This window comes from Urocitellus parryii, chromosome 11, assembly GCF_045843805.1.
Source record: "Urocitellus parryii isolate mUroPar1 chromosome 11, mUroPar1.hap1, whole genome shotgun sequence".
NCBI classification, from domain to species: domain Eukaryota; kingdom Metazoa; phylum Chordata; class Mammalia; order Rodentia; family Sciuridae; genus Urocitellus; species Urocitellus parryii.
Genome location: NC_135541.1, coordinates 64,605,877 through 64,630,785, shown reverse-complemented (window position 1 = coordinate 64,630,785; position 24,909 = coordinate 64,605,877). Strand labels below are relative to the sequence as shown.

The 24,909-nt window shown below is 36.1% G+C and overlaps 2 protein-coding genes across 2 annotated transcripts; one reads left to right on the top strand and one right to left on the bottom strand.

Moving 5' to 3' along the window:
• The first annotated feature begins 965 nt into the window (after window positions 1–965).
• Gng5 (G protein subunit gamma 5) lies at window positions 966–8,293 on the top strand. Its single transcript, XM_026406150.2, has 3 exons — window positions 966–1,141; window positions 4,667–4,813; window positions 8,108–8,293. The coding sequence occupies exons 1-2, from the start codon at window positions 1,061–1,063 to the stop codon at window positions 4,790–4,792; spliced, it is 207 nt and encodes a 68-aa protein (XP_026261935.1). The 5' UTR covers window positions 966–1,060; the 3' UTR covers window positions 4,793–4,813; window positions 8,108–8,293.
• On the bottom strand, window positions 8,097–23,282 carry Rpf1 (ribosome production factor 1 homolog). Its single transcript, XM_026406149.2, has 9 exons — window positions 23,048–23,282; window positions 21,611–21,667; window positions 19,745–19,825; window positions 15,357–15,452; window positions 14,665–14,818; window positions 11,152–11,234; window positions 10,093–10,274; window positions 9,712–9,838; window positions 8,097–9,280 (listed from the first exon to the last, which is right to left on the bottom strand). The coding sequence occupies exons 1-9, from the start codon at window positions 23,273–23,275 to the stop codon at window positions 9,239–9,241; spliced, it is 1,050 nt and encodes a 349-aa protein (XP_026261934.2). The 5' UTR covers window positions 23,276–23,282; the 3' UTR covers window positions 8,097–9,238.
• Between the last annotated feature and the right edge of the window lie 1,627 nt (window positions 23,283–24,909).

Below are 24,909 nucleotides of genomic sequence, written 5' to 3'. Positions count from 1 at the left end.
TTCGAAGATGGTTTACTTTAACAGAAATAGAAAACAAGTGCCTTAAGTGTCATGACACAATACACGTTTCCACAATGACAGATGCATTGGCTGGGCCTATTTTGTTAAATCCTCTCTCCTAAAAACTCCTTGGGTGTTCAATTTCAAGCATTAAGTAATTAAAACTTAAATACAAAAAGAGCAAACTTTCCCGAAGCACAAAAACGTTTTATTTTAAAAAGCACAGTAAGAATTCTTCAAACGGGATGGTTTAGCAGATAGCTGTAATCTTCGGCCAGCACCCTGGCTTCTTCACAGCCTTTTCTAGAAAACCGATTTGAGAGTTTAAGAGGCGACAAAAATCAAAAAATCCCGTGATCTTCTTTTCTCCAACGCCTATTTCCCCGCCCGCCCGGTCCCGTGGGCGGGTCACAGGGGGCTCCACGCCCCTTTCAGTCTCTGGGTCCGCGGGTGGGAAGCGGGCGGAGGACGCCGTTGGACAAAGGGTCACTTCGGGACACGACTTACGCGGGTGGGCGGGCGACTCGCGCGGGGCAGTCTGGCTCCTGCGCCTCCGCTGGGCTATCCCCTTCTCTCCCTCAACTCCTGCCGCAAACTCCCTGAGGACAACTGGGGCCTCCCGGTTCCTCAGTCACTAGAGCTTTAGAGACTTTCAAACGTCTGACTTCCCTCACCGGTCCTCTTCAATGTCCCCTCTGGTCTAGGCGGCTAACCACAGCTCCTTCCTTACCTCTCCCAAGTCAGCCTACCCGGAGTGGGAACAAGGAGTGCGGCATCCGGCCAGACTCTCTCGGAGCCTCCACACCACGCCCAGGGACCGCTCCGCCCCTTCTTCTCGGGCTCCCTCAAGCTCGAGCTCCTGCAGGGCGAGTAGTTAAAACTAGAGGCGAAGCGCGGCGCGCATGCGTACCGAAGGTTGTCTCACCCAGCTCAGAACCGGAAACTTGGAGACAAAGTTCGGAGCCCCGCCCCCGCAGCGCGCTGCCCAGTCGTCTGGCCCAGCCGACCCGCGACTTGCCGACCCTCTGACCGACGAGTCGGCCCTGACCTCGAATTCGCCATGTCTGGTTCCTCCAGCGTCGCCGCTATGAAGAAGGTGGTTCAGCAGCTCCGGCTGGAGGCTGGACTCAACCGCGTGAAGGTGAGCGGGGGCCGCGGCCGAACCGGGTAGCGGGAGGCGGCGGCGGGCGAGTCAGTTGGGGCGGGCGGGTTCGCGGTGACTCTCCTAGGAGGACGCGCATTGGGGCGATGATCGCGGAGCTGCCAGCTATAGGAAAGTTGCCGCGCGGATCCCCGCGGTGGTTGGGAGGGCCCCCTTAGTCCGCCCTTCCGCCCCAGGACTTTCCAAGGCGGGCTGGCCTCCGGGCTAAAGAGCGGCCCGCATTCCGGTCTCCCTCCCTCCCTCCGCAGTGACTCCTCGGCTGGCCTTGCCAGCTGCTGCTGGTCCGCGCCCTTCCCTTCCCGCCCATCTTTACCAGCCTCCACCGATTTTCGTCTCTGGACTGGGTATTTTGACTTTTGATTCATGGCCGACTTATTAACTTTTTTTTTTTTTTTCATTTCAGATCTTTACCAGACCTACTCCAATTAGTACTAAGTTCTTAACCTCCAAATACTCCAAACCACTGAACACATAGTTGAAAACGAATTTTCTTGCATTACTGTTTTCGAAACTTTTCCTGAATCTTACTACCTTTGTCCCTTATAACCTCGCACAAAGCGTGCATTTCAGATCTGGGCAATTTGCTTGGATCCCACCTGAAGCGTATCTACTGGTCCACATGCTAAGAAAGTGATTAGGGTGGTCTTACTTACTTTGATGTCTTGATAGCATTGGCTTTATCTTGGGATATTTACTTTGGGGGAAAAATCTTTTGTTGGTGTTGGTATTGACAACCTGACATGGAAGTGCTGTAGCAAGTGTTTATTATTTTTAAAATCCTAAACAGATTGGCTTCTTTCTAGTGCAATATATAGGTTACATGTAAAACACTTGTGATTGAAAAAAAGAAACACAGGAATTATAAATCACTACCCTGCTAGAAACAGCCAGGTTCCAAGATGACTTGATTTTACACTCATCAGGCAAGTCAGTATTTCTTCCTGAAATGTTTTGTGGAGTGAGGGCTCCTATTTAGAAACGTCATAGACCTAGCTTACTTGGTCGATGTAACCTCAGGAGGGAAGGGAAACTCCAATGGTCTTATTGTGGAATCTCCCTCACTAATGTGTAAACCGCATAGTTGTTCATTTCTCTAATCCCCAAATTCTTACTTCATCCCAGTGATTTATCATCACTGTTTTGGCTGGATTGAGATCTGAAGTTTGAAGTCATCCATTTCTTAACCATTATCATTCATGTGTGCCTCTATCACAGATTGAAGTGTACCAGGAAAGAGAACATGAAGGATCAGAGAGACAAAAGAAAAAAAAAAATGACACAGTAAATATCAGTGCTGCTTTGCCGTTGTCACCAAAGAAAATGAGTTCTCAGAGTAAAATACTCCAAGACCTTTACCTTGAAAATCCTAGTAGTTTCTGCCTTTCCAACTCCCAGCTTGACCCTGGCCTCATACACCCAATTCTTCTGTAGATTTTTTATAGGAATCATTAAAACAACCACAAATGATTCAGTTTTGCAATTTTCAGTTTCTGCCTGATGTTAGGGCTTTAGCAAGGAGGGGAGGGCATCCCACTTTGGGATTTTAAATGAGTCTTCTCATATGCATTGCAAAATGTGTCTAGGTTCCATTTCATATTGTGTACCTATTTTATCAGTGCCTCTGTGGTAGATGATTTATTTTTCTGTTATTTTAAAACTAGCACAAACTTACTTTAAACCTTTATATATAGAGTACAGCTGAAAAAATTGTTACAAGTACTTAACAAACTTTCTCACAGGTAGGTCAGCAGAGTGAAAAGGGACTCTTAATAGTTATGTCAATTTAGTATTTCAATTTTCTGGAGGGTGATTATTGTGCCTTGAAGGGTAACAGCTTGTCCAGTGTCCAGTTTTAGTTTGAGGTTTCCCCACTGCTTGGGATGCTGATTTTCACTGATCCCTTGTTTTGGGTTTGATCTGTTATTGAAATCTCAGCTTAAATGTCACATCATCTCAGTGTAATATTTAGTACCCAGTCGTTTTTTAACAGATATCTCTTTTTACTGCAGAGAACCTTGCTTGTCTTTTTCCCCACAACTGTCAGCACTGAAACAGCAGGGATCTTGATGTTCTTTACTATTCTCAGTGCCTAGAAGTAGAGCTGGCAACTGTGCTTTAGTAGTTTATGAAAAGGAGTTAAGTTGGACCCTACCTACATTTGAAACAGAAAATAAACAGGCACTGCACTGTCTTCTTACTGGGTCAATTTGAATGAAACCAAATCCTCTAACATTGTGGAAGTTGATTAATGCTCATTCCCCTACTTTTAACACTTTTTGGGGGAAGTGGAGTGAGGCAGGGACACAGCCATTTGTGAAAGTACTTGTTAAAGGATTTTAAAAGTGCAGATACTTCTTACTCATGGGAGTTAATAAACATGGAACTCATTATTGTGGACTGTTGTATAAGCCAAATACAAATAAGATTGGAGAAGAGTTTAGATTCTCAGAATGATGGATTCTTTTACTAGGTCTGGGATACAGCTTGGAATGTACAGGGGTTTTTGGTAGAGGGGACATTGGTAATGGTATTAACTCTTTCAAAGGGTACATAGCCATAGCAATGGACATTTTGCTATGGGTCCTTAGGAATAACTAAGACAGAATGAAACAGATGATTATTTTTTTTCTGTCTTCCTAAATCTCAATTCAAGATTGAGGATGTCGGGACATAATAGTCATCCAAGTTCTATATTCGAACCATTCAACTTATTGTTTTGCTATTATTGTACCATCAACTGTTAATGTTACAAAACTGTATGCAGTGACAGCTTTCTGCCCTTTGTCATGCGGCTTTAAAGGCTAATAACAAATCTCAGTTCTAACAATCTTTCTGAGCAGGCTGCCTTTAGAAACTGTATTTGTCTCAATTCTTTCATGTGTATGCAGTGCTCCTTAACTAAGATTTAAGGCACATTTATGGTTTTATGCTTATTTTGTTAATACATCATCTTACCAGAATATACAAATAGTAGATAACTATGTGAATGAAGGCAGGCCTCTCTTAGTTTTAAATGCAAAGGAGTATAACATAAATTTGAAGACCAATGTACCATGCTAGTTATTCCACATTATATTCATTCACAGTAGCATTTTTTTTCCCCACTGACACTTTCAGAACAAAGTAATAATTTGGTAGAATATTAAGACTGTTGTTGTTTATTCCAAAAATACCATGTACTGCTTTTAATTTAAAAAAGATGTTAAGTACTTGAACAGCCTATTACTAATAAACAAGAAGTGCTATGCTTTGTAGATAAACTTTAATAGTAGTTTCTAATAAATCATTTGAACTTTTAATAAGCAGGCAAAAGAACATACTATAGTTTTGTTTACAAGGAATGTTTAAGAGACAGTATATGATTGTTACTTTTCATTTCGTATATTCTTTCTTTTTCTAAGGCAAGAGAAGTGCTGTTCAGTACAAGTATTTTCAGAGATTTGAGAAAAATCATTAAAACTTTACCAACTGGTATCTCCCCACCCCTTCTTTTGTTGTGTATAGGTTTCCCAGGCAGCTGCAGACTTGAAACAATTCTGTCTGCAGAATGCTCAACATGATCCCCTGCTGACTGGAGTATCTTCAAGTACAAATCCCTTCAGACCTCAGAAAGTCTGTTCCTTTTTGTAGTCAAATGAATCTTACTCTGAGGTAAGTTTCCTTAAGAAAAACAAAACAAATTCCCTTTTTATTTGCACACTTACAGGAGCATTCCATGCATTTTGTTTGGCAGTCCCAATTTTCCAGTCGTTGTCTATTTTGTGAAAAACTGAGGATCTATGAAACTTTATTTAGTAGTCATGAACTGTCATTTCTGTTTCATCACAAAGAAGGTTAAATACAGGACTTAATAACCATAAGAGGTTTAGGAGAGTTACTATAAAACTCCATTTGCTGTGATAGCCATGTGTTACTTTTTATAGCACTGGTTTAATGACATGCATATTTTAGGGTCCTTAAGTAGTAGATTAATTTTATTTTCCTGAACCAAGCAAATATTTAGATAGTTTTTTTTAAATCTGCAGTGTCCATGGGGAATGACTTATAAAGTACTACCAATTGATTTGGATGAATCCTCATGTTGCTGTAATAGAACCCAACTATAGGGTAGTGGAGCAAACAATTGGGAATTAGGAGAAAGTCAGTGGGGTACTTGCTTAAGCAGATGTGGAGCTGGTTCTTGGGAGTGAGGAATAGCAGGTTATACTTTTTCTTATTTGTTGTGAAAAAAAACTAACAGAAATGAGGTATTTTTTGTGGTGGTAGACAGTGGATTAGATTTCTAAGGATTAAGAAACAGCAAGAAACCAATTCCTCAATTGTTATAAAAAGAATGTTTCTATGTGTTAGTTGGTCTCTTCCAGGTCAGATGTCATTGTGTAATAATGTATGTTTGTCCAAAAGAGATGTGACTCCCCCTGCAACCCCCACCTACCCCTCGCCCCCAAAAATGTTCTCTGGTAATTTAGAATATGAATCCAAGTATGCTATCTTTTGCCATGGTTGGGATTGAACCTAGGGCCTCACATATGCTGGCAAGCACTACCACTGAACTACATAGCTGCATTCCCAGCCTTTTTTTTTTTGAGATGGTCATGCTAAGATTGTCCTGGCTGGTCTTGAATTTGTGATCAGTGCTCTGGCCTCTCACTTCAGGCTTTCAAGTTGTGTGTGCAACCATGCCTGGCTAAGGATACTATCTTCTTAAATCCTTAGTATTTAAATTAGGGCATGTACCCATAGTTCAATACTTTGACCATCAAACTTTAATAGTGCTTTTAAAAAAAGATTTTGTATATAGTACACATCCTTTACTTTCTCATTTGAAAAGATCAGGAACCTGCTTCCTAAAATACCTTGTTTAATAGATGTGCCCTCCCTAATTAAGCTTTGTAGAACTTGGGAGTATCCAGGAAGTCTGTGTGTAAGTACAGCATGTTTCCAGTAAATATAGTCATTGGTTAAGATGGCTAAGTTTTTTGAAACCTGGGGGTAGTGGTGGTGGTGGGCACAACCAAAAAACCCTTTATAAGTAACAGAGTTTTCTCATATAGTAATCTTTTAACAGTTTAGCACCTTCATATTTAATAGTCTATTTCCTTGCTTATGGCAATGTTAATTTCATTATTCATCAGAATTTCAGGATGTTTCATATTTTTTTTTATTGGTCCTTTTAAAAACTTATGGGTTCTGTTGTATTCACTTTACAAAGTGGTTTATTTTCATTTAACATAAAGTACTGTTAAGAAAACTGGGCAGGCTGTTAATAATTTTATAAATATATTAAAAAATATAGATATTTTTATATAAAATATATAAAAATATATAGATAAGTGTTAAAATGACTTGCTCAAGTTGATGAAGGTGATTAGAATAAGAACCCAGATTTCAAAGTAAAATAATGTCTGTTAACCCCAGCAGACTAAGAAAAGAACATTGTGGATTATTATAAATCAAAGCTATTTTGGATAAGGAAGAAATTTGGGAATAAAAAGATTGTTTCTCAAAAACTTGAATATATGTACAGATCACCTTATTCAGATGTATATTATATATAATTCAGGAGTTCTTGAGGTGAGGTTCTAGAACTTGCATTTCTTATAAGCTCTCATTTTATATACTGATGGTGCTAGTCTATGCTAAATGACATGGATATAAAACTACATAGTAGTGTTTACACTTAAAAATATAGCTTTTAAAAACTGTATGGCTATCATTTTTTAAAAAAATATGGTAAGTTAACACAGGCATATAAGAAAGAAATCACCATATAAGAAAAAAATCAAAGAGTTTTTTCATAAAGTAATCTTTTAACAGTTTAGCACCTTCATATTTAATAGCCTTATTTCCTTGCTTATGGCAATGTTAATTTCATTATTCATGAGAATTTCTCCTGAAATAACCATTGTTACAGGCATATTTCCTTTTAAGAGCAAAATAGTTTATTTTTAAAAAATCATAATATTGCAGTTTTATATTCTACTCTATCCAGTGTCTCATGCATGCTAGGCAAGTGCTCTGCCACTGAGCCACAGCAGCAGCACCTATATTCTCTACCTTTTAAAAATACTTAATGAATTTCCCTATTCCATTATTCTTCATAATTAAAAAGATTTTCAGTGGTTGTATGTACCATAACTTAAATGTACTTCATTTAATGTTGAAGTTTCTGAATTTGAAGCTATAGTGAAGCAGGCATCTTGGTGTCTATATGTCTACTTTGCCTCCAATTATTAAACAGTCAGTACTAATACTGAGAATAGTTATGAAAATTAAGAGAAAGTTGGAAGTTTACTGCCCACAACATCAGTCTTTTCCCATCCTGTTTTTATATTCTTTCTTAAAAATCCTGCAATGTATCTGCTTAAAAAAAAAAAAATAGATAAGTTTCCCAAAAGGTTTCATTCAGGTGAAAGCTCTTTATAAACTGACATTTGAATGAAACCTTTAAAGGTAATACAGATACTCCTAAACGTGTGATAGTGTTATATCACAACAAACCCATCCTAAGTCAAACATGTATTTAGTATACCTAACAAAACAGGATATCTTAATGTCATAGTTTCACTGTGGATTATCAGTTATTTATCCTTGTGATCATGTAGCAGACTGGGAGCTATGCTCACTGCTGTCTAGCACTGACAGAGGATCATACTGAATATCCCAATCCCAGAAAAGCTCAAAATTCAAAACCTAAAAGTATTGTGTCTTGAATACTTATTGTTTTTACACCATCGTAAAGTAAAAAAAAATTGTTAAGTTGGGGACCATCTATATAAGAAGTATTGTTAAAGGAAAAAATTGGCAAAGGACATGAGCAATTTAAAAATATATACACACATATATATTAAATAAACAATGGTAACTGTTATGTATTCTTGGAAAAAATGTGAAAAACTATCCATGATACTTTACTCTAATTCACCTTTCCCCACTTCCTTTCAGGTTTCCCAAACCACTGCTCAAGAACCAGTGAATATTCAAGAGAGCTAAATTTGAAGCCTGTACAAAAAGCTTCCCTATAACATGTGCCATAATATAATCTTCTACTTTTGTCAGTCCTTAACATCTACCTCTCTGAATTTTCATGAGTTTCTATTTCACAAGTGTAATTATTTTATATACACTGGCAGCAACATACAATAAAATACTTAGTATAAACATTTTTTGCTTTATTATTATATGAAAAACATTGTTTTAAGCTGTTTTGACACTTGAAGGGGTTAAGTTTTTAGTTCTAACTTTTCATTGTTTCACCAATTTTTCTCATATTATTTTGTATCTTACCAAGTATAAATTGCAAATCTTTATTCTTTTAAAGTTGGGGTAAAGTGCTGTTTCTGTCCTTGAGTTATTTACATAATTTTATTTTAATAATATTTACAATATCCTCCTTTCTAGGGGTATTACCAGTTATACTTAAGTAGCCAGTTACCTCAATGGTTTTAGTTTAATCAGAATAGTAGTAGAGAGAAGAGATTGGCAATGAAAGTTCCATTAGTAGTAGTAAGAAAAAACTTCAGGATTTGAGACAGTACCTACTGTGTAATACCATAGTACCATGTAATGAGGTTAAAAAGGAGTAAGATAAAGGGAACCAAAGATTAACTTCAGTAATTTGCAAATTTGGTTCAAGTTCTGATAAATCATTTTGAAATATCCTAGAAATCTGGCTTCTAAATTAAAGTTAAAACTATGTGCACCAGACATGGGGATCCAAAATTAATCTGGTAATAAATCAGGAGTTACATGGTATCCATCAACCATTCTGTTTATCTCCAGCCCACATGTTATTTGGGAATGTAGATAAGAAAGTTAATCTGAGTCTTTATTTCAGTTTGAATCATTCACAAAAACCCCAATGTAAGCAAATTAATTGTTAGGAAACCTGAATTATAACTTCTAAATCCTCACCCAAATTACTTTTATTTTGATTTGCTATGTAGAGTAGCAATTCATGGCACTTGGTCAACTGTTCAGACGTGAAGATTTATAAAATCAATATTTTGAAAAAGGTGTTCTTTTCACAAATAAATTACCAAGTTCAGCAAAATCCAATACTATTTCCTTAGGACTTTATAAATGGAATTTTCTTCGACTTGTATCCATTTCCCGGGGCTGAAAATTAGAGGGGAAAAATATATTATGAAAACCATTTACGTAAAGATAGTAAAAATTGATCTTTAGATCTAGGAAATACTAGCAGCAGTTCTCAAGAAACATGCAGTAGAAACATAAAACACAGGCCTAAAACAATGCTATCCTTCACCCCCAGCCGTAACTGATCCAGTATATCAGGGTTCCAAGAATTTTCATTGCTAGAGTGACACTGCCAGTTTTACTTTGAGAATCATTCTTACACTACTTTAAATAAGTCACAGTTAAGCCTCAGACCCAGATACCATATCAGATTGGTTCTTTCTAGCCCATAGGGGACAAAATTCAGAACCACAGTTTAAGGTATAAATACCCAAAGTTGAAAGCACAAGGTTTTCTTTTCATCACATTTAAAATGATTTAAATGGATTTTTCAGATAGTAAACACTTACCTTATGTACCCATTCGTATTCTCCATATTTAGAATCAAAGGTTCCTTTCTGAAGTGACCTTAATTTTAAGGTAAAACGTGGTCCAAGTTCCTGAATTCCCACTTTCTTTTCACTCTTGAATATATATCTTCAAAGACAAAAAAGTTAATGCTAAAGGAATAATAGTTGGGCTCATTCAGACTAATTTCCTATGACACAACTTAAAAGATCTGCCATAATATATTAGAAAACAGATTCATGTTAAAGGGTTTGGGATGTGGCCCAGTGGTAGAGCACTTGCCTGGAATGTGTAAGGCCTCAGGTTTGATCCCTAGTACCACACCCCCAAAATAAACAAAATAGGTTCATGTTGAAAATGTAAGTCCAGAATACATGTCTCACCTGTGAAACCTGAAGAAGATATAATCACGCTGATTGTGGAATGTGGCAACCTGCCTTCCAATAAATTGAGGATCATGGGGAAAGAGTGAAGCAAACATACGTCCAATTGAATGACCCAGTCGTGTTGTAAAATTATTCAGAATTATTTCAGGTACGTGTTCTGTAGGGTCTTTGCCTCTCCTCTAGAAAAATTGTGAAAAATCACAATAACAAATTAAGCTAAAAATTGTCAAAACAATACTTCTCAGTGCAATTTCATGTCTTGGAACTTGGTGGTCAAATGAGAAATTTAGAGTTATTGTTTTGTTTTTTAAATGGCAGACTACCATGGATAGTTTATTAAGCCAATGAAGTAAGATATACAGTACACCAAAAAAGTCAGAAATTCAGTAATTTCTTACTAATAAGGGCTATTTCCTGTCTGCCATAAATCATCACAATAACAGAAGACAACTGTTGAAGGAAGCCATCTGTGAAAGGCACAAGGACCCTTTTCATTTTTCAGCATCACATCCAGTGAGGGGGTAGATCTGGCACTGGGAACTTCTCATGGCAGTCCCACCAGGGTAGATTGCCCGAAGCAAGTGAATCCCCCCTCAGTTCTGCTAGAAAGGTCCCACGAAGCACTGGAGATGGGCGTAACCCACTAGAATTGAGCAGCCTACCTGCCCCCATCTCTATCCTGTTTTGGTAAAGAATTTTCTATTGAAAGCCTTTGATGTTTTCCAACACAAATAAAACAAACAGAGGCTTTCTTGGCTAGCAGCTGGATCCGTCTGGTCAGCTTTGCCCATCTCTGCCCCCTCTTTGAAACTACTTTCTGTGTTCTGTAGTCACTTCATGGTTCTACTTTTCTTAGCTTTAATTTCTCAGCCAGCCCATCCCACTGAAGGAAAACCCATTCCCTCACTTGCATGGGATATGGGCAAGAAACTGTTAGGTGAAATATTGCTGTAATCAGAACAAATGTCATTAAAATGAATTTGATCTGTAAGATAAAATAATCTATTATTCAAGTAATATGAAATCAATACCAATCAAGGATTGCATAAAACTTACCTTAATTTCTTTACGAAGATGAACACTGCTCATTTTAAAGTGAGCAGTTGGGCCATTTGGCAAGTGACTCAATATAAGCCCATCTGTTCATAGATGTTAAGAAACACATTATTTTAAATTGTTTAAAATAACTAGTGTCATGGCTTACATGTGAGTTGTCCCCCAAAAGCTCATGTGTGAGACAATGTAAGGTTTGGAGAAGAAATGACTGGGTTGAGTCTTAACACAATCAGTGAATTAATCCCCTGGTGGGATTAACTGAATGGTAATTGAAGATGGGTAGGGTGTAACTGAAGGAGGTGGGCCTCTGGGGTTGTGCCTTTGGGGTATGTATTTTGTATTGGGTGAATGCTTCCCTACATCAAACCCTTCCTTCCTCCATGTTCAACCTCACCTTATGTCCCAAGAAATGGAGCCTGCTGGCTGTGAACTGGGCAATTTAGTAGACCTGTCTTAAAAGTTTTTTAAAAGGGATGGTATGTGGCTCAGTGGTGTAATGCCCCTGGGTTCAATCCCCCCAAAACCTGCAAAAAAAAAAAAAAAAAAGCAAAACTCTTAACACAGTGTGGGATATGCTTCACCATCCATCCAGTATGTGGTGAGACTTCTGAAACCATGAGACACTAAATAAACTTTTCCTCCTTTACACTTGTTCTGGTCAAGTCTTTTAGTCACAGCAGCCAAAATGCTAACTAAAACAAGTAGTCTCCTACATGTCCAAACGGCCTTAAAATCTGAAATGATCACTAATTAGAACAAACTTTTAAAACTCAAAACACATCAGTCAACCTAAATCTTTTCAAGAAAACAATCTAGAGTAGACCTTTTCTTAAAAAAAAAAAAACCTTACTGTCTACCATAAACAGAATTATGCCAGACACTCTTAAACTACAAATGAAATATATTATATCTACATATAATCAGCAAGGTTAGCAGCCCAAGGATTAAAAGTCCCAACTACAAAAAACTTAAGATTATTATCCATCCAACAGTCCTCAGGTCTCTAGCACAACTTGACTTGAACCTCTCCTTTACTTTTCCATGAATTTATTTTGGCTACTGTCCATTTGTACTTTAAGCAGGAAGAACTAACAGCTATGGCCTGGGCTTACAATTTATAGTGTGCTTTTTGAGTTTAAGAAAAATTTCAAACATGATTTCATCTGACTCAGAAATTTAATCTTTAGGGGCTGGGATTGTGGCTTGGCAGTAGAGCGCTCGCCTTGCATGTGTGAGGCACTGGGTTCAATCCTCAGTCCCACAGAAAAATAAATAAAGGTATTGTGTCCATCTATAATTAAAAGTATTTTTTAAAAATTGAACCTTAAATGTAGGTCAGAATCAAGACTATTTCAATCCTTATCTGTATACAACATGAAATTTATAAAATACATGAAATTTATAAAATGCTATTCCCCCATCCCAAATCTTTTTTTTTTTTTAAGAGAGAGTGAGACAGGGGGAGAGAGAGAGAGAGAATTTTTTAATATTTATTTTTTTAGTTCTCGGCGGACACAACATCTTTTGTTTGTATGTGGTGCTGAGGATCGAACCCGGGCTGCATGCATGCCAGGCAAGCGTGCTACCGCCTGAGCCACATCCCCAGCCCCACATCCCAAACCTTAATCCTTCACCTTCACAAGTTCTCATTTCTACACCTGCCTCTTTACCCTGTTATTGTCACAGTTGAGATTCTTGAGATTTTCCATGTACATCATTGAAAACAGTATTGTGGTTAGTTCTATTCTTTCCATGTCAAGTACATTCTAATACAGACTATAAATCAAGTCTGGATTTAGGCTTTGGTTCTCTTAAGTAATAAGCTATGTGACTCTGCAGTGTCGTTTCATTTGCACCATAGTTTCTCCTGTGCAAAGTGAAAACTAGATACCTTCACAGTCTTGATAGCTGTACCTAATTTCACATTCTGTTGTTACTGACTCAAAGACATCAATATGGCACTTGTAATGTGGCTACAAACTGCCTTTCTTATTTCCCCTTTTTCTCTCCCCAAATATTTTCTGACTGGTAGGCACCCACACAATCTTATATTCTTATATTTCATGTTAATCTTATCAGTGCATTTTTTTGGGGGGGCTGTTATTTTGAATATCTGCAGCACTTTACTCGCCCTAAGATCCACTGCAAGTCCCACCTTTTTATAGTCAGAACTCTGCTCTAAATCCTTGCTATCATTGTTATTTACCATAGCACTTGTCACTTTCTCCCAACTATCTGTTAACTCTGGAAAATAGGTCTTTTTCTTTTGGATGTTAGTGACTACCACATCACACATTACAGCAAACATTTCTTTCTTTTTAAAATATTCACCACAGGTGCAACTTCATGAGGTATAGGAAGTGTTTCTGTATCATTTGTACATTGAGAAAATCATCAACTATTAAGGGGGCTAGGAAATGTATAGGTCATTCTTCTAACCCCAATCAAGGCTTCAAATCCTTCCTAGAACATTCCCACTAAGTTGTGGTTTATGTCAAAAGCAAAGTACAAAAATTCAAACTCATCAGTTCCTAAAAAACTTTCCTGGTACCTATACTATACAAAAAGCTTTATGTTATTGTTAATACCTGACACAACTCATGCAAACAAAACAAGGAGTCATGGCTATTTCATTCAGTAATGAGGAAAAGAGGCTGACAGCTTACCCTACAAAGTATCCAATATGGTAATCAGAAAATAATATATTTTAGGTAAAAACGAATACAATTTTATAAAGAAAAGGTAATGTAATTTTTCTGAAGGTCACAGATGGTGACAATCTGTGCAATCTGTGTCTTCATGAAATACCTCAGTAAAAGAATAGAAAATTTACTGAATTATATGTCTGCTTCTTTGTTAAGAGTTATGGTAATCTTGAAATGACTGCGGTTTAACTGACAAAAATAAAGAGGAAAACAGACCTTGGCACTTTACTTTGGGGGGCAATTAAAATAAGCAGCATGTGCCTTAGAAATGGATCTTTTCTGGAATAGTTAAGTGTTCAAAAGGTTTTAATGTGGTACATTAGTCTGGTTAAGCCAAATTATAATATGGCCAACAAAGCACCACACTATTACAATACTATTTTTGCTTCTGGAAAACTACTAGTATAAGTGAATAAAGAAATATATTTCAGTTATATTTAAAATAACAAAACCAATAAAAATTACTTATGTTTTAAAAAACAGTCTTTTAAAACATTTATATAAAATAATATTCACTGATATAAAAAGAATATTGTTCCATGACTGAATTCCCTGAAGGCTGATGTCTCTTTATCACTGCATCTTTTATCTAAGGATTAAAACAATGTCTTGGGTATATATGTTCCTGATAAATGTTTGCTGAATAAAAAGGAAAAAAAATCTGTTTGTAGAATCTTGGATAAAGATATTAATTTGGGGGGAAAAGTTATGTTCTGGAAGTTACAGAGAAATTTCCTATTATCTTAAATATATTTTTAAAACAAAATGAGAGGACAGGAAAACTTCCTTTTATTTTTAAAAAGGATACTTGGTGTTTTACGATCTTCATTAATCACAATCAGATCTGTGAAATCCCTTGAGATGCACTGTGGAATAATTTTTTTCAGAGCCAGTCCTCTTCTATAATAAACATGTGAGTCTGGTATAACTGTAGAGAGCTGTTCACAAAGTCGTACTGTTCTCTATAAACAAAATAGCAAATATTCTCAAAAGAGCAAAAGAATGTTATGTGTTTTATACTCACAAGAAAAGGAAAAATGATTATTATAGTATTATTAATAGACAACAAGACTGGGAAAAGAATGAAATCAGAACAATGTTTCATTTTTTATCAAAGGCTAATCATCCTAAAGCATCAGTTCTCAACAAGGAGTGATTCTGCTCCACCAAAAGACATTTGGCAATGTCTAGACATTTTTATGGTTAGCTACTGGCATGGAATGGACAAAGACTAGGGATACTGCTAAACATCCTATGATGAACAGGATAGTTCACTCTAACAAAGAAGTACCCAGCCCAAAATGTTAATAGTATTAAGGTTGAGAAAACGTATGAAGAATCATGCTTAGTGAACTCATATCCTATCACCAGTTATTTTTAAATAACTTATTCACAGGCATTATCTAAGACAATTAATTAATTCTTCTGAATAGAGTACTTTAAATAGTAGTAATAAAAGTAGATTAAGAATTCAAGAATTATACTAATGGATGTGTTTACCCCATGAGGTCTATCTGATGTTGTGATGAGTATCTTGGGAGAAGTCTGTCTGTTGAAGTAAGAAGCAAATTCATCTGTAGCTTCATCATAAGCAACCTGCAAACAAGGAAGATAATTTTACATAAAACAAGTATGCTCTACTGGTAAAGCACTGTCATTAATCACCTATTTGACACAATTTAAAGAAGACATAGGAGGAACTGATGTTAATGGCAACATGAAGAGGGTGGATGATTTTGTGTCTGTAGAAAACAAGTATAAAACTAGATAAAATTGTCAAAAATTATTTCAAGACACAGAGTATTATGGTTTAGATAAGAGGTGTTACCCCAAAGCTCATGAGACAATGCAAGAAAGTTTAGGGGTGAAAGGATTGGGCTATGACGGCATTAATTTTACCAGTGCATCAAACCACGTGAATGCATTAACTGGGTGAGAAATGTAGACAGATAAGGTGTGGCTTCAGGAAGTGGGTCACTGGGGGTGTGCTTTTGAGCTATGTATTATATCTGATAAGCAGAGCCTTAGTCTCTCTGCTTCCTCGTGGTCATGTCCTGAGAAGCTTTCCTCTACCACACTCTTTTACCATGATGTTCTGCCTCAACTTGCGCCCAGAACAATGGAGTTGACCATTTAGAGACTGAGACCCCTGAAACTGTGAATGTCAAATAAACTTTTCCTTTTTTGAAGTTGTTCTTTTTTTTCCTTCTATAAACTATTTATTATTTTATGAACAATATCAATATCCAGATACAGGTTAGAACTGATTAATTCAAACTGAGTAGCAAGCACAAACTTAAATGTTTAATAAGAGAACTCTGAAATTGTTCTTGTCGAGTCTTGGTCACAGCAGCAGAAGAGCTGACTAAAACACTGAGAGGTACATTTGTTCTTGAAAAATAGCTAGAGAAATGTGCAAGAATATCAGGAATCTTTCCTAGAGCTATTCCATTTCTATCATTAGTTTGGTTGGTGAAAACAGTAACAACTTCAAGGGTGATGGCAGGTAAGAACTAGCAGTCTTGGATTCAGAGGTGGTGGACTAGACCAAGACAGGAATAGAGCTTTGTGAGATGAAGGTGAAAACCTGCACAAATTTGCCAATCCAGGGTAGTAGACCCAGTTCAAGGTGGGTATGAACTGGCCAGAAATTTAAAGGGGTGCTATGGAAATGAAAGTGTCATACAGTGGTCAAGATTACTGCTCCATAATTCTTGGCTGACAGCTAACCTCACATATGTATTGGGGGAGATTTGAGAATCCACCTAATGTGAAAGACAAGGGAGACTTGAGAACTGATTGCAACCTTGAAGGCATTCCTCAACCCACATGCAGCTCAGAGCAAAAAGTATGTATGTCTTAAGGTCCTAAGGTGTCTCAACACCCAGGTGCCTAATCACTCACAGACCATTAAGCCACATAAACACAGGAGCAATTCCTCAGGAGAAAGTTTAAAAATAATTTTTAAAAACTGAGCAGAGATATTGTGCTACTATTGAGGAGACAGATTCCATGTTGTAAGGCCAGGAAAATTAATAAAACAATAACCATTCCTTATATTGGAATTCAGACATGCTACAATATTTGGTCTAAAATGTCCAGTTTTCAACCAAAAGAATTATTGAGTATATAAGAAACAAGAAAGTATGGCATAGTCAGGAAAGTAGTCAATACTTAGTGGGTTCGGATATTGAATTCAGCAGACTTCAAAGCAGTCCTATTTAATATACTATAGAATTAAAAGGAAAACACAGTCTTAATAGCAGATCTGACAATGGAGAAGAATCAATGAATGTAAAAATTGACAAATATATAATCTGAAGAACAGAGAAAACAATCACAGAAAGTAGAGCAAAGCTGGGAGAACTTGTAGGATAATGTCAAATATTTCAGTAGTATGTTAAGGAAGTTCCCCTTAGACCAAAGAGGAAGGGCAGGAAAAAAAAATTGAATAATGGCTGATAACACCACAAATTTAATGAAAAATACTAACTTACAGATCCAAGAAGCTCAAAAAATTCCAATAGAAAAAAAAAAAAAGAATGATACCTAAACACATGAAAATCAAACTGCTAAAAGCCAACACCAGGAAATTTTGAGTGAAATAAAAGAAAGCACAGGGAAGTGATGATTAGTGGAAATAAGGAAGGCTAAAGTGCAGTAGATGGATATGTGGAGGGATATGTTCAAAGTATTAAAAGAAAAAAGCAAGAATTTTATATTCTTCAAAATTATCTTAAAAATGAAAGCAATATGCAAATTTCTAGGTAAAAGTTGAAAAAATTGGCTTTATTAAATCTGCTATAAAAACAGACTAACAGGGGCTGGGGATGTGGCTCAGGCGGTAACGCGCTCGCCTGGCATGCACAGGGCACTGGGTTCGATCCTCAGCACCACATAAAAATAAAATAAAGATGTGGTATCCACCGAAAACTAAAAAAATAAACATTAAAAAAATTCTCTCTTAATAAACAAACAAACAACAAAAAAACCTGACTAACAGAAATTCTACAAGCTAAAAAGAAAATGACATTAGATGGTAACTCAGATACAGAGAGTGAAAAGAAGAGTAATGTGAATAGTAAAAATGCAGTCCATTAAAGACTATATATATGTGCATACTCTTGATTTCCTTGAAAAGCACGAAATTTTTTAAAGAAGTAATTACGACTGTACTAGTACGGTACTTGTTAAATTTTACCAGAATTGTATCACCTTTATTAAAGATGCATGTTGTAATTCTTTTCTATTTTTTTGTGTTAGGGATTGAACACAGGGACTGCACATACTAAACAAGCAGCACTCTACCACTGAGGTACACTTCCAACCCCAAGTTTCACTTTAAAAGTCCTAAACAGAGAAGTCATAATATTTGAGATGGAAACGATTTAATCATTATGCATTGTATATATGTAACAAATTATCATAGTATACCCTATAAAATGACAATTAAAAATTTAAAACCAAAGAAAAAACTAACAAAATTACAAGAAATCAACAAAGCTGTCATTATAGGAGATACTCAGACTTAATAATTAAAGTAGCACATTTTAAAAGTTATGGGAAATACCAAGAGTAGTATTTGGAGATTTGTGGCCTTAACTGCTCACATCAGAAATTATAAAAAAAATGTTTAAACCAATAAAACAAAACAGAATAAATGCAAAGATGAGAGAAGGAAATAAAAAGATAAAAGTGAATTAGAATTTAGTAGAGAAGATCAAAGAAAAAAGTTCTTTGGTTATACCTCTTGTAAATAATTGTATAAAATGCCCAAATAAATAAAATTAGGAATGAAAAAGGTCATTTCTACAATCTTGCTTATGAACACTGACACATATTAATTCAATCAAAGTACTAACAACACCAAGCAAGATTTTAGAAAAAGATAAAATACGATAACCAAAATGGGTTTATCTCCAAAATGCAAGTATTTAATATTAGAAAATCAATAAGATGTCATTTGCTAGGAGAAAAACCGTATGATCATCACAATATTTGCAGAAAAAATCCAATAACAATCTATATTCATTTGGGATAAAACAAGTATAAATGGAATTTCTTTAACCTATAAGGAGAATCTACATTGATGACATAAACATTAATGATGATACACCAGCAGTATTCTCTTTCAAATCAGAAGCATGGCAAAAATACCGTTATTGCTTTGCTATTTATCTGACACTATGCTAAAAATTCTAGTGAACACAAAGTGGGGAAAAAAATAAAGCATTAATGGATTTAAACAAAACTGTCATTTGAAGAAGTGATTATACATAAAAATGAAAACGGTACTTAGACAAATGATTAGAAATGAGCACAGGTAAGCTATTTGCTTAGAGGACCACTATCCAAAATTCAACTGCATTCTAATAAATCAGTGAACAAAACAATTTTCAAAAAGAAGCAATTTACACTAAAAAATATATATATATATTTTCAGGAATATCTCTAACAAAATTTAAGATAATCTTCCACTTTTCATGTTATTTCTTGAGACAGTCTGCAAGAGTTTTATGAGTATGCAAAAAAGTACCATCAAATGTTATTCTTAGATACCAAAATGTCCAACAAATCCTACAAATATCTACAGTATAGAGATCCTTTAAATATTCAATATGCTACTCAGAGATTAAATGACAAATTTAAAATCTTACCTACTCATAAAATTCAAAGCATTTGTAAAAAAATAAACATTTATTGAAATTTTCTATAGTAGTACTGGGAAAAATCAATTATAAAATAACTTGTACCAAAAAAGACAACATGCCATCATTATAGCTGGATCAGTATATTATATAACTTAGCCAGCCAGCAAAATATTAACATATCAACATACAATTTATCAACGATGATCATTCAAATTCATTTAAGGCTTCTAACATTACCTCTTCATCATTAGGGTCTACTACAGTTTCATCATAGACTCGTTGGTTGTCAATGGTCTTGGGTATAGGCTTTGGTGGAGCCTAAATAAAAGAGAAAGGATAGGTTTACAAATAAGCATTTTACATTATATTACAGCTGCAGAAGAAATTCATAAATACATTAAAAACATAATCTGTTCTCATTTCAACCCACTGCTACACATGCCGTATAGCTACATCAATCCTGATAACAAAACTAAAAAATACTGCTTTTTAACCATCTGAGCAGAGACATATACATAACAGAAAAATAATTACTGTTGAATTATATGGCTTAAAAACTAGGCCAAGTAGCAAAGAGAAGTAACATTCACAATAATTATCCACTACTGAAAACAACAAAATAAACAAAAAGATGGAAAAAAATTACAGAAATATATATATATATATACACATATTTTAAAAAGGTGTGGTTTTTGTCTATCCACAGACCATGTAATTCTATTTTGGGAAATTTACAGTAAGCAATAAAAGGGGAGGGGGTGGAGCTATCTATAAAGAAATATCAATATCACTACGGATAGTATCACTATTTCTAATAGAAATAAAAAAATAAATACAACAAATATCCAATACGAGGGTAATTACTAGACATTACCCGTACATTAACATGATGGGATACTGCTAAACTCATGCACACTCAGAGGAACAAATTATATAAAATACTGTCAAAGATCAGGAACAGAACTATTCAAATACTATACAAAATGATTGTCTTTGGAGGGAACAGCCATCAGAAAGAAGCAAAAATAATCAAAAGTACATGTACACTAGCAGAGATATGAAGAAAATGTGAACTAATAAACCAGTCATGATTTTATTTTTTGTTACTCTGAAACAAATGCTGTAGGAAGTTTTAAGTTGTCTTTAAAGGAGCCAATTCTAGGAAGTCATCTTTCAGCACAAAAAAACGAAAATGTTTTCAAGTGATGATTAAGACATTAATTTGCTATAATTGATTACTGAAGAGTTTCAAAGATACTAACATTGCTTGATTCATAGAATTTTGCTGGTCAAAATAGTCTAACAGTGACAATTTCATATGATTTAACCTAATACTATAAAGAGAATGCATGAAAAAGTATTTAATTTATATAAAGTCTTAATATTTCTCTTCTTCCTCAGAAAACCTTATTCTTATTGTTACCTTATTTTACAAGAAATTACAGTGGACAGAATTGAATGTTTTTAAAAGTTTGCAAGTATAAATCATAACCTAGAAATATGTATAAACAAAATGAAACTAAATGAAAATAAAACTTAGCTGTGCAACAATGTGGGAGTATTTTTAAATAGTGCTTTAAAAAAATTTCAATGAAATATTTCATTTATTATTACCACAAAAGTCACCAAATCCCCTTGTAATACATATTTTGCTCTTTTCTTTGCCATAATCCATCCAGGTCTCACATAATCATCCTGCTCCCATTCTATACAGGTTCATAATCTTTATCAGCTCTCATTCTTACATGAACTCCACTCTACCATAGAAAAGATTCCATCTGGTCTTTCCACGGTCTTGCCTGATAAAAAGCCTTTTTTGCTTCAAGTCACAAAAGCTAAAGACCAAAATGTTTTGAGGAATCTTCCCATTCCCAAACATATAAAAAAGACATCCAAAACACCATCATTATGCTTACTATTTAGGTACACATATCTTTGGAAGGAAAAGCCATCAGGAAGAAGCTGGCAGGAGCAAGGACAGAAAAGTGTTTGCTATGTTATTTTTGCATCTTTCTATAAATATAAAAATATTTCATAAAAATTTAGAAGAAGTTATCAATGTAATAGCCAAGATAGAAAACAGATGACTAAAAATTTATTTACCTTATCACCAAGAGCCTCTCTCTCTTTTTTCAGTTTTTTCTTGGCTGCTAACTTTTCCTAAAGGGATAAAAACAAAAGAACAATATTAAGAAACTACAGGTTATATCACAAATACATACTGAAACTACAAATTGATAATGCTATGAATATAACACTTGTAATCCATTAAAATAACCATCCAGATATAGATTTTTATATCTAAATTAATATAAGCCAATCAATAGGATTTGTTTAACAAAGATCTTGCTTTTTCAAAGAAAGTGTAAACTGGCAAGTTTGAGCATTTAAAATTTCACCACCTTTTTTGCTACTCAAAAAATTAAATTTACGAAAATGCAAAATATGTATCTAAACAATTTAACAAGTTTTGTTTTACATAAATGATTACATCCTAAAGATCATGGTTATGATAGTTGAATTTGTTAGAAAGCACTAAAAATAGAAGTGGGAGATGAGTTTCAAGTTGCTTCCAATAAAATTATCCCTAGTTATCCTCATATTTTATAAATAAAATATTCTTTTAAAATTAAAAATGTGCAAAGTCGGGTAGGATTATTTGTTATAAATCCGTATGGTTTGATTTCTAGACAGAATGCTTAACACACAACAGAACATACTTTTCCCTCCCAATGCCAATTGACCCTCAATTCATTGTTTCTGAAGTCACTGTCCCAAGAAGACTCCTAGGATTTCCCATCCCGATACTTGCATACCAGAATAGGTTAGATGTCCTTTGAATGTACTCCAGTGGCACAATGGCACTTATGTAAGAATCAATCCCTGGCCTCAAAAAGTCTAATAAGAGGAGACAGGCAAATAAAAAGAATACTACGTGTGAATTTCTATGATATGCAAAAACAAGCATATGCTTTTCTCCAACAGCGATTTAATCACAGATAAGCACTAGGACCTTGGGGGAGTCATTTGTTTCAGTTTGTTTACCTCTCAGAGCACAAAGCTTTGAAGAACAAATACAATTACTAGAAACTTAAAACTTCAATAAGAGGTGCTGCAGGAATCAGAAACAATATTTTAAACTTGTTATGTATCTCCTGGATCACAAATGCTAAAAATTAACCAACGTTGGGTAGGCTGGGTAAAACAGGGATTGAAACTCTCGCCTTCCAGGCAATGAGGGAATAATTCTCATTAGGAAAACAGGACTGCGGATTTTCCTTCTAAGTTGAAGACCCCTCGGAATGAGCCCTCCGCCCAGATGATAGGGAACTTTCCACCCACACGATCAGGCAAAAGGCTGTACACAAGTCTCCAAAGCAGAGCGCGGGAGCCAGGGCACGCGAGCCACTAGCATCACCCTTTGGGATCAAACACTGCGCGCCCACCGGCTTTCAAAGTACAAACTAGACTTCGCGAGCCCCTGAATCCTCCGCGCGACGCACACCACGCATGCGCGCGGCAACCTCCGCCCCTCCATACCTTCCGCTGCTGCTGCTTCCACCGCGTGAACATCAAGTGTCGCCGCTGTTTGTTCTTAATCTCCGAAATGCTGAAGCCTGGGGGAAAGGCAGCGGCTTTCGGGGGTTGGGCCCCCCTTTCCGTCGCTCCATCCTCAGCAACTGCAGCCTCTTGAGGTTCTTTGGTAGCGGCTTTCCTTTTTAGGCTTTTTTTCCCGCTGCTGCCATTCTTTTCGCTGGCCTTCGCCATGTTTGCTCCTTTTGCTCCCTACGGAAACGGAAGTGGCTCTCTTTTCTGACCTGCTTTGTGGGCTTTTACTTCCGGTGTCCTGAGGTTCTTTAAAAAAATAGAGGGCTTTGGGAGCTTCCGACTTTTTAAGAAGGTGCCGAGATTGAGTGCAGATAGCCTACCCAGATGTATGAACAGTAAATGGATGAGTTCCTGGGCTCCTTCGTTGAACGTTTGTTATCATGCCAAACACTCAATATAATGGGACAAAACAACCTTTGCCCTATTTTGTTACATTTTACTAGAAAGAAAATGATCCTCCGAGTTGTTTGGTGAGCTATAAATACAAGGTATAGGAAAAAAGTAGAACAGAATAAAAGATGAACGGGTAAAGAGGCATGTTGCAACTTTAAATGGGATTCTCAGAATAGACTTACTTGAAAAGGTTACACTGAGCCAAAAGCTTAAGGAAGGCAATGGAGTAAACTAAGCAGTTATCTGGGTGGGAAGCTGTTATTCTGAGAAAAGCTGATAATGTGGGAGAAAAGCTGCCCAGGAAAAGGAAACAGCCAACTCTGTGGCTCCTAGTCAGTACCAAATTCGGCCCGTTCAAGAAGCACCTCAGAGGTTAGAAGTCATGTGAAAATAGAAGAGATGGAGGAGTGGGGAGAGGAATTGAGATTGCACAGACCATAGAGTTTCCTAAGGAGTGTGAGTTTTATAAGATGCAGGTTTCTTGAAGTGTTTAGAGAAAAAATAATGATATGATCTTTTATTTTTTATTTCATTCTACTTTTTGCAGTGCCAGGGATCAGACCCAGGGCCTTGTGCATGCTAGTCAGGTGAGGGATTATTGAACTACATTGCCTGGTTTTGTTAAAAATAACTTGAATTATAGAAGCATCACTCATATTCTTCTTTTAAAGGGAGACTTAGTATATTATGCATCTTAAATGGACCCCAAAATCTTTTGTTTAGAAGCCTTGATCTTCAGTGCCACACATTGAGAGGTGGGACCTTTTGGAGGTGATTGGATCATGAAATCTATGACCTTATAAGAGGATTAATCCATTTATGGTTTCATAACTTAATGGGTTTGGCAGGGAGGGGATTTGCTGTAAAAGCAACTTTATTTTTACTTTCCTACCTTCAGGAAGTGAGCAGCTTTGTTCAGTCATGCACTCCCCTCCATGATGTTTTGCCTCACTAAAGTCCAAAAGCATGGCCTTCACTAGCACCACAGACTGAAGCTTCTGTAGCTGTGAGCCAAAATATCTTTCCTCCATGTGAATTATTTATCTCAGGTATTTTGTCACAGTGATATAAAGCTGACTAACAGGTAGATGGAGGTGGGGATGATAGTGGGGATGTGGAGAAGTGATCAGCTTCTTCTCAAAGGTACAGTTTCTGATTATTGAGTGGACATTTAAAAAAGAGAAGATTCAAGTATAAATCCTAAGACTTCTGACCTAAGCAACCAGAAGAATGGAGATATCACTAATTTACATGGGAAAGATTTCAGGTAGAATGAATTTGAGATCAAGATTTCAATTTTTGGAAGTTCAAGGCATCTCTCTTTTTTAAAAAAAATATTTTTTAAATGTAGTTGGACACAATACCTTTATTTTATTTATTTATTTTTATGTGGTGCTGAG

What these genes read in the sequence shown, in the direction of transcription:
- Rpf1 (XM_026406149.2), bottom strand. Translation starts at nt 23,275, where the DNA reads ATGGCGAAGGCCAGCGAAAAGAATGGCAGCAGCGGGAAAAAAAGCCTA. An exon ending in GAGAGGCTCTTGGTGATAAG is followed by an intron (nt 19,826 to 21,610) that starts GTAAATAAATTT and finishes TCTTTTATTTAG; the next exon opens with GCTCCACCAAAGCCTATACC. An exon ending in TAGACCCTAATGATGAAGAG is followed by an intron (nt 15,453 to 19,744) that starts GTAATGTTAGAA and finishes CCTTGTTTGCAG; the next exon opens with GTTGCTTATGATGAAGCTAC.
- Gng5 (XM_026406150.2), top strand. Translation starts at nt 1,061, where the DNA reads ATGTCTGGTTCCTCCAGCGTCGCCGCTATGAAGAAGGTGGTTCAGCAG. An exon ending in CTGGACTCAACCGCGTGAAG is followed by an intron (nt 1,142 to 4,666) that starts GTGAGCGGGGGC and finishes TGTTGTGTATAG; the next exon opens with GTTTCCCAGGCAGCTGCAGA.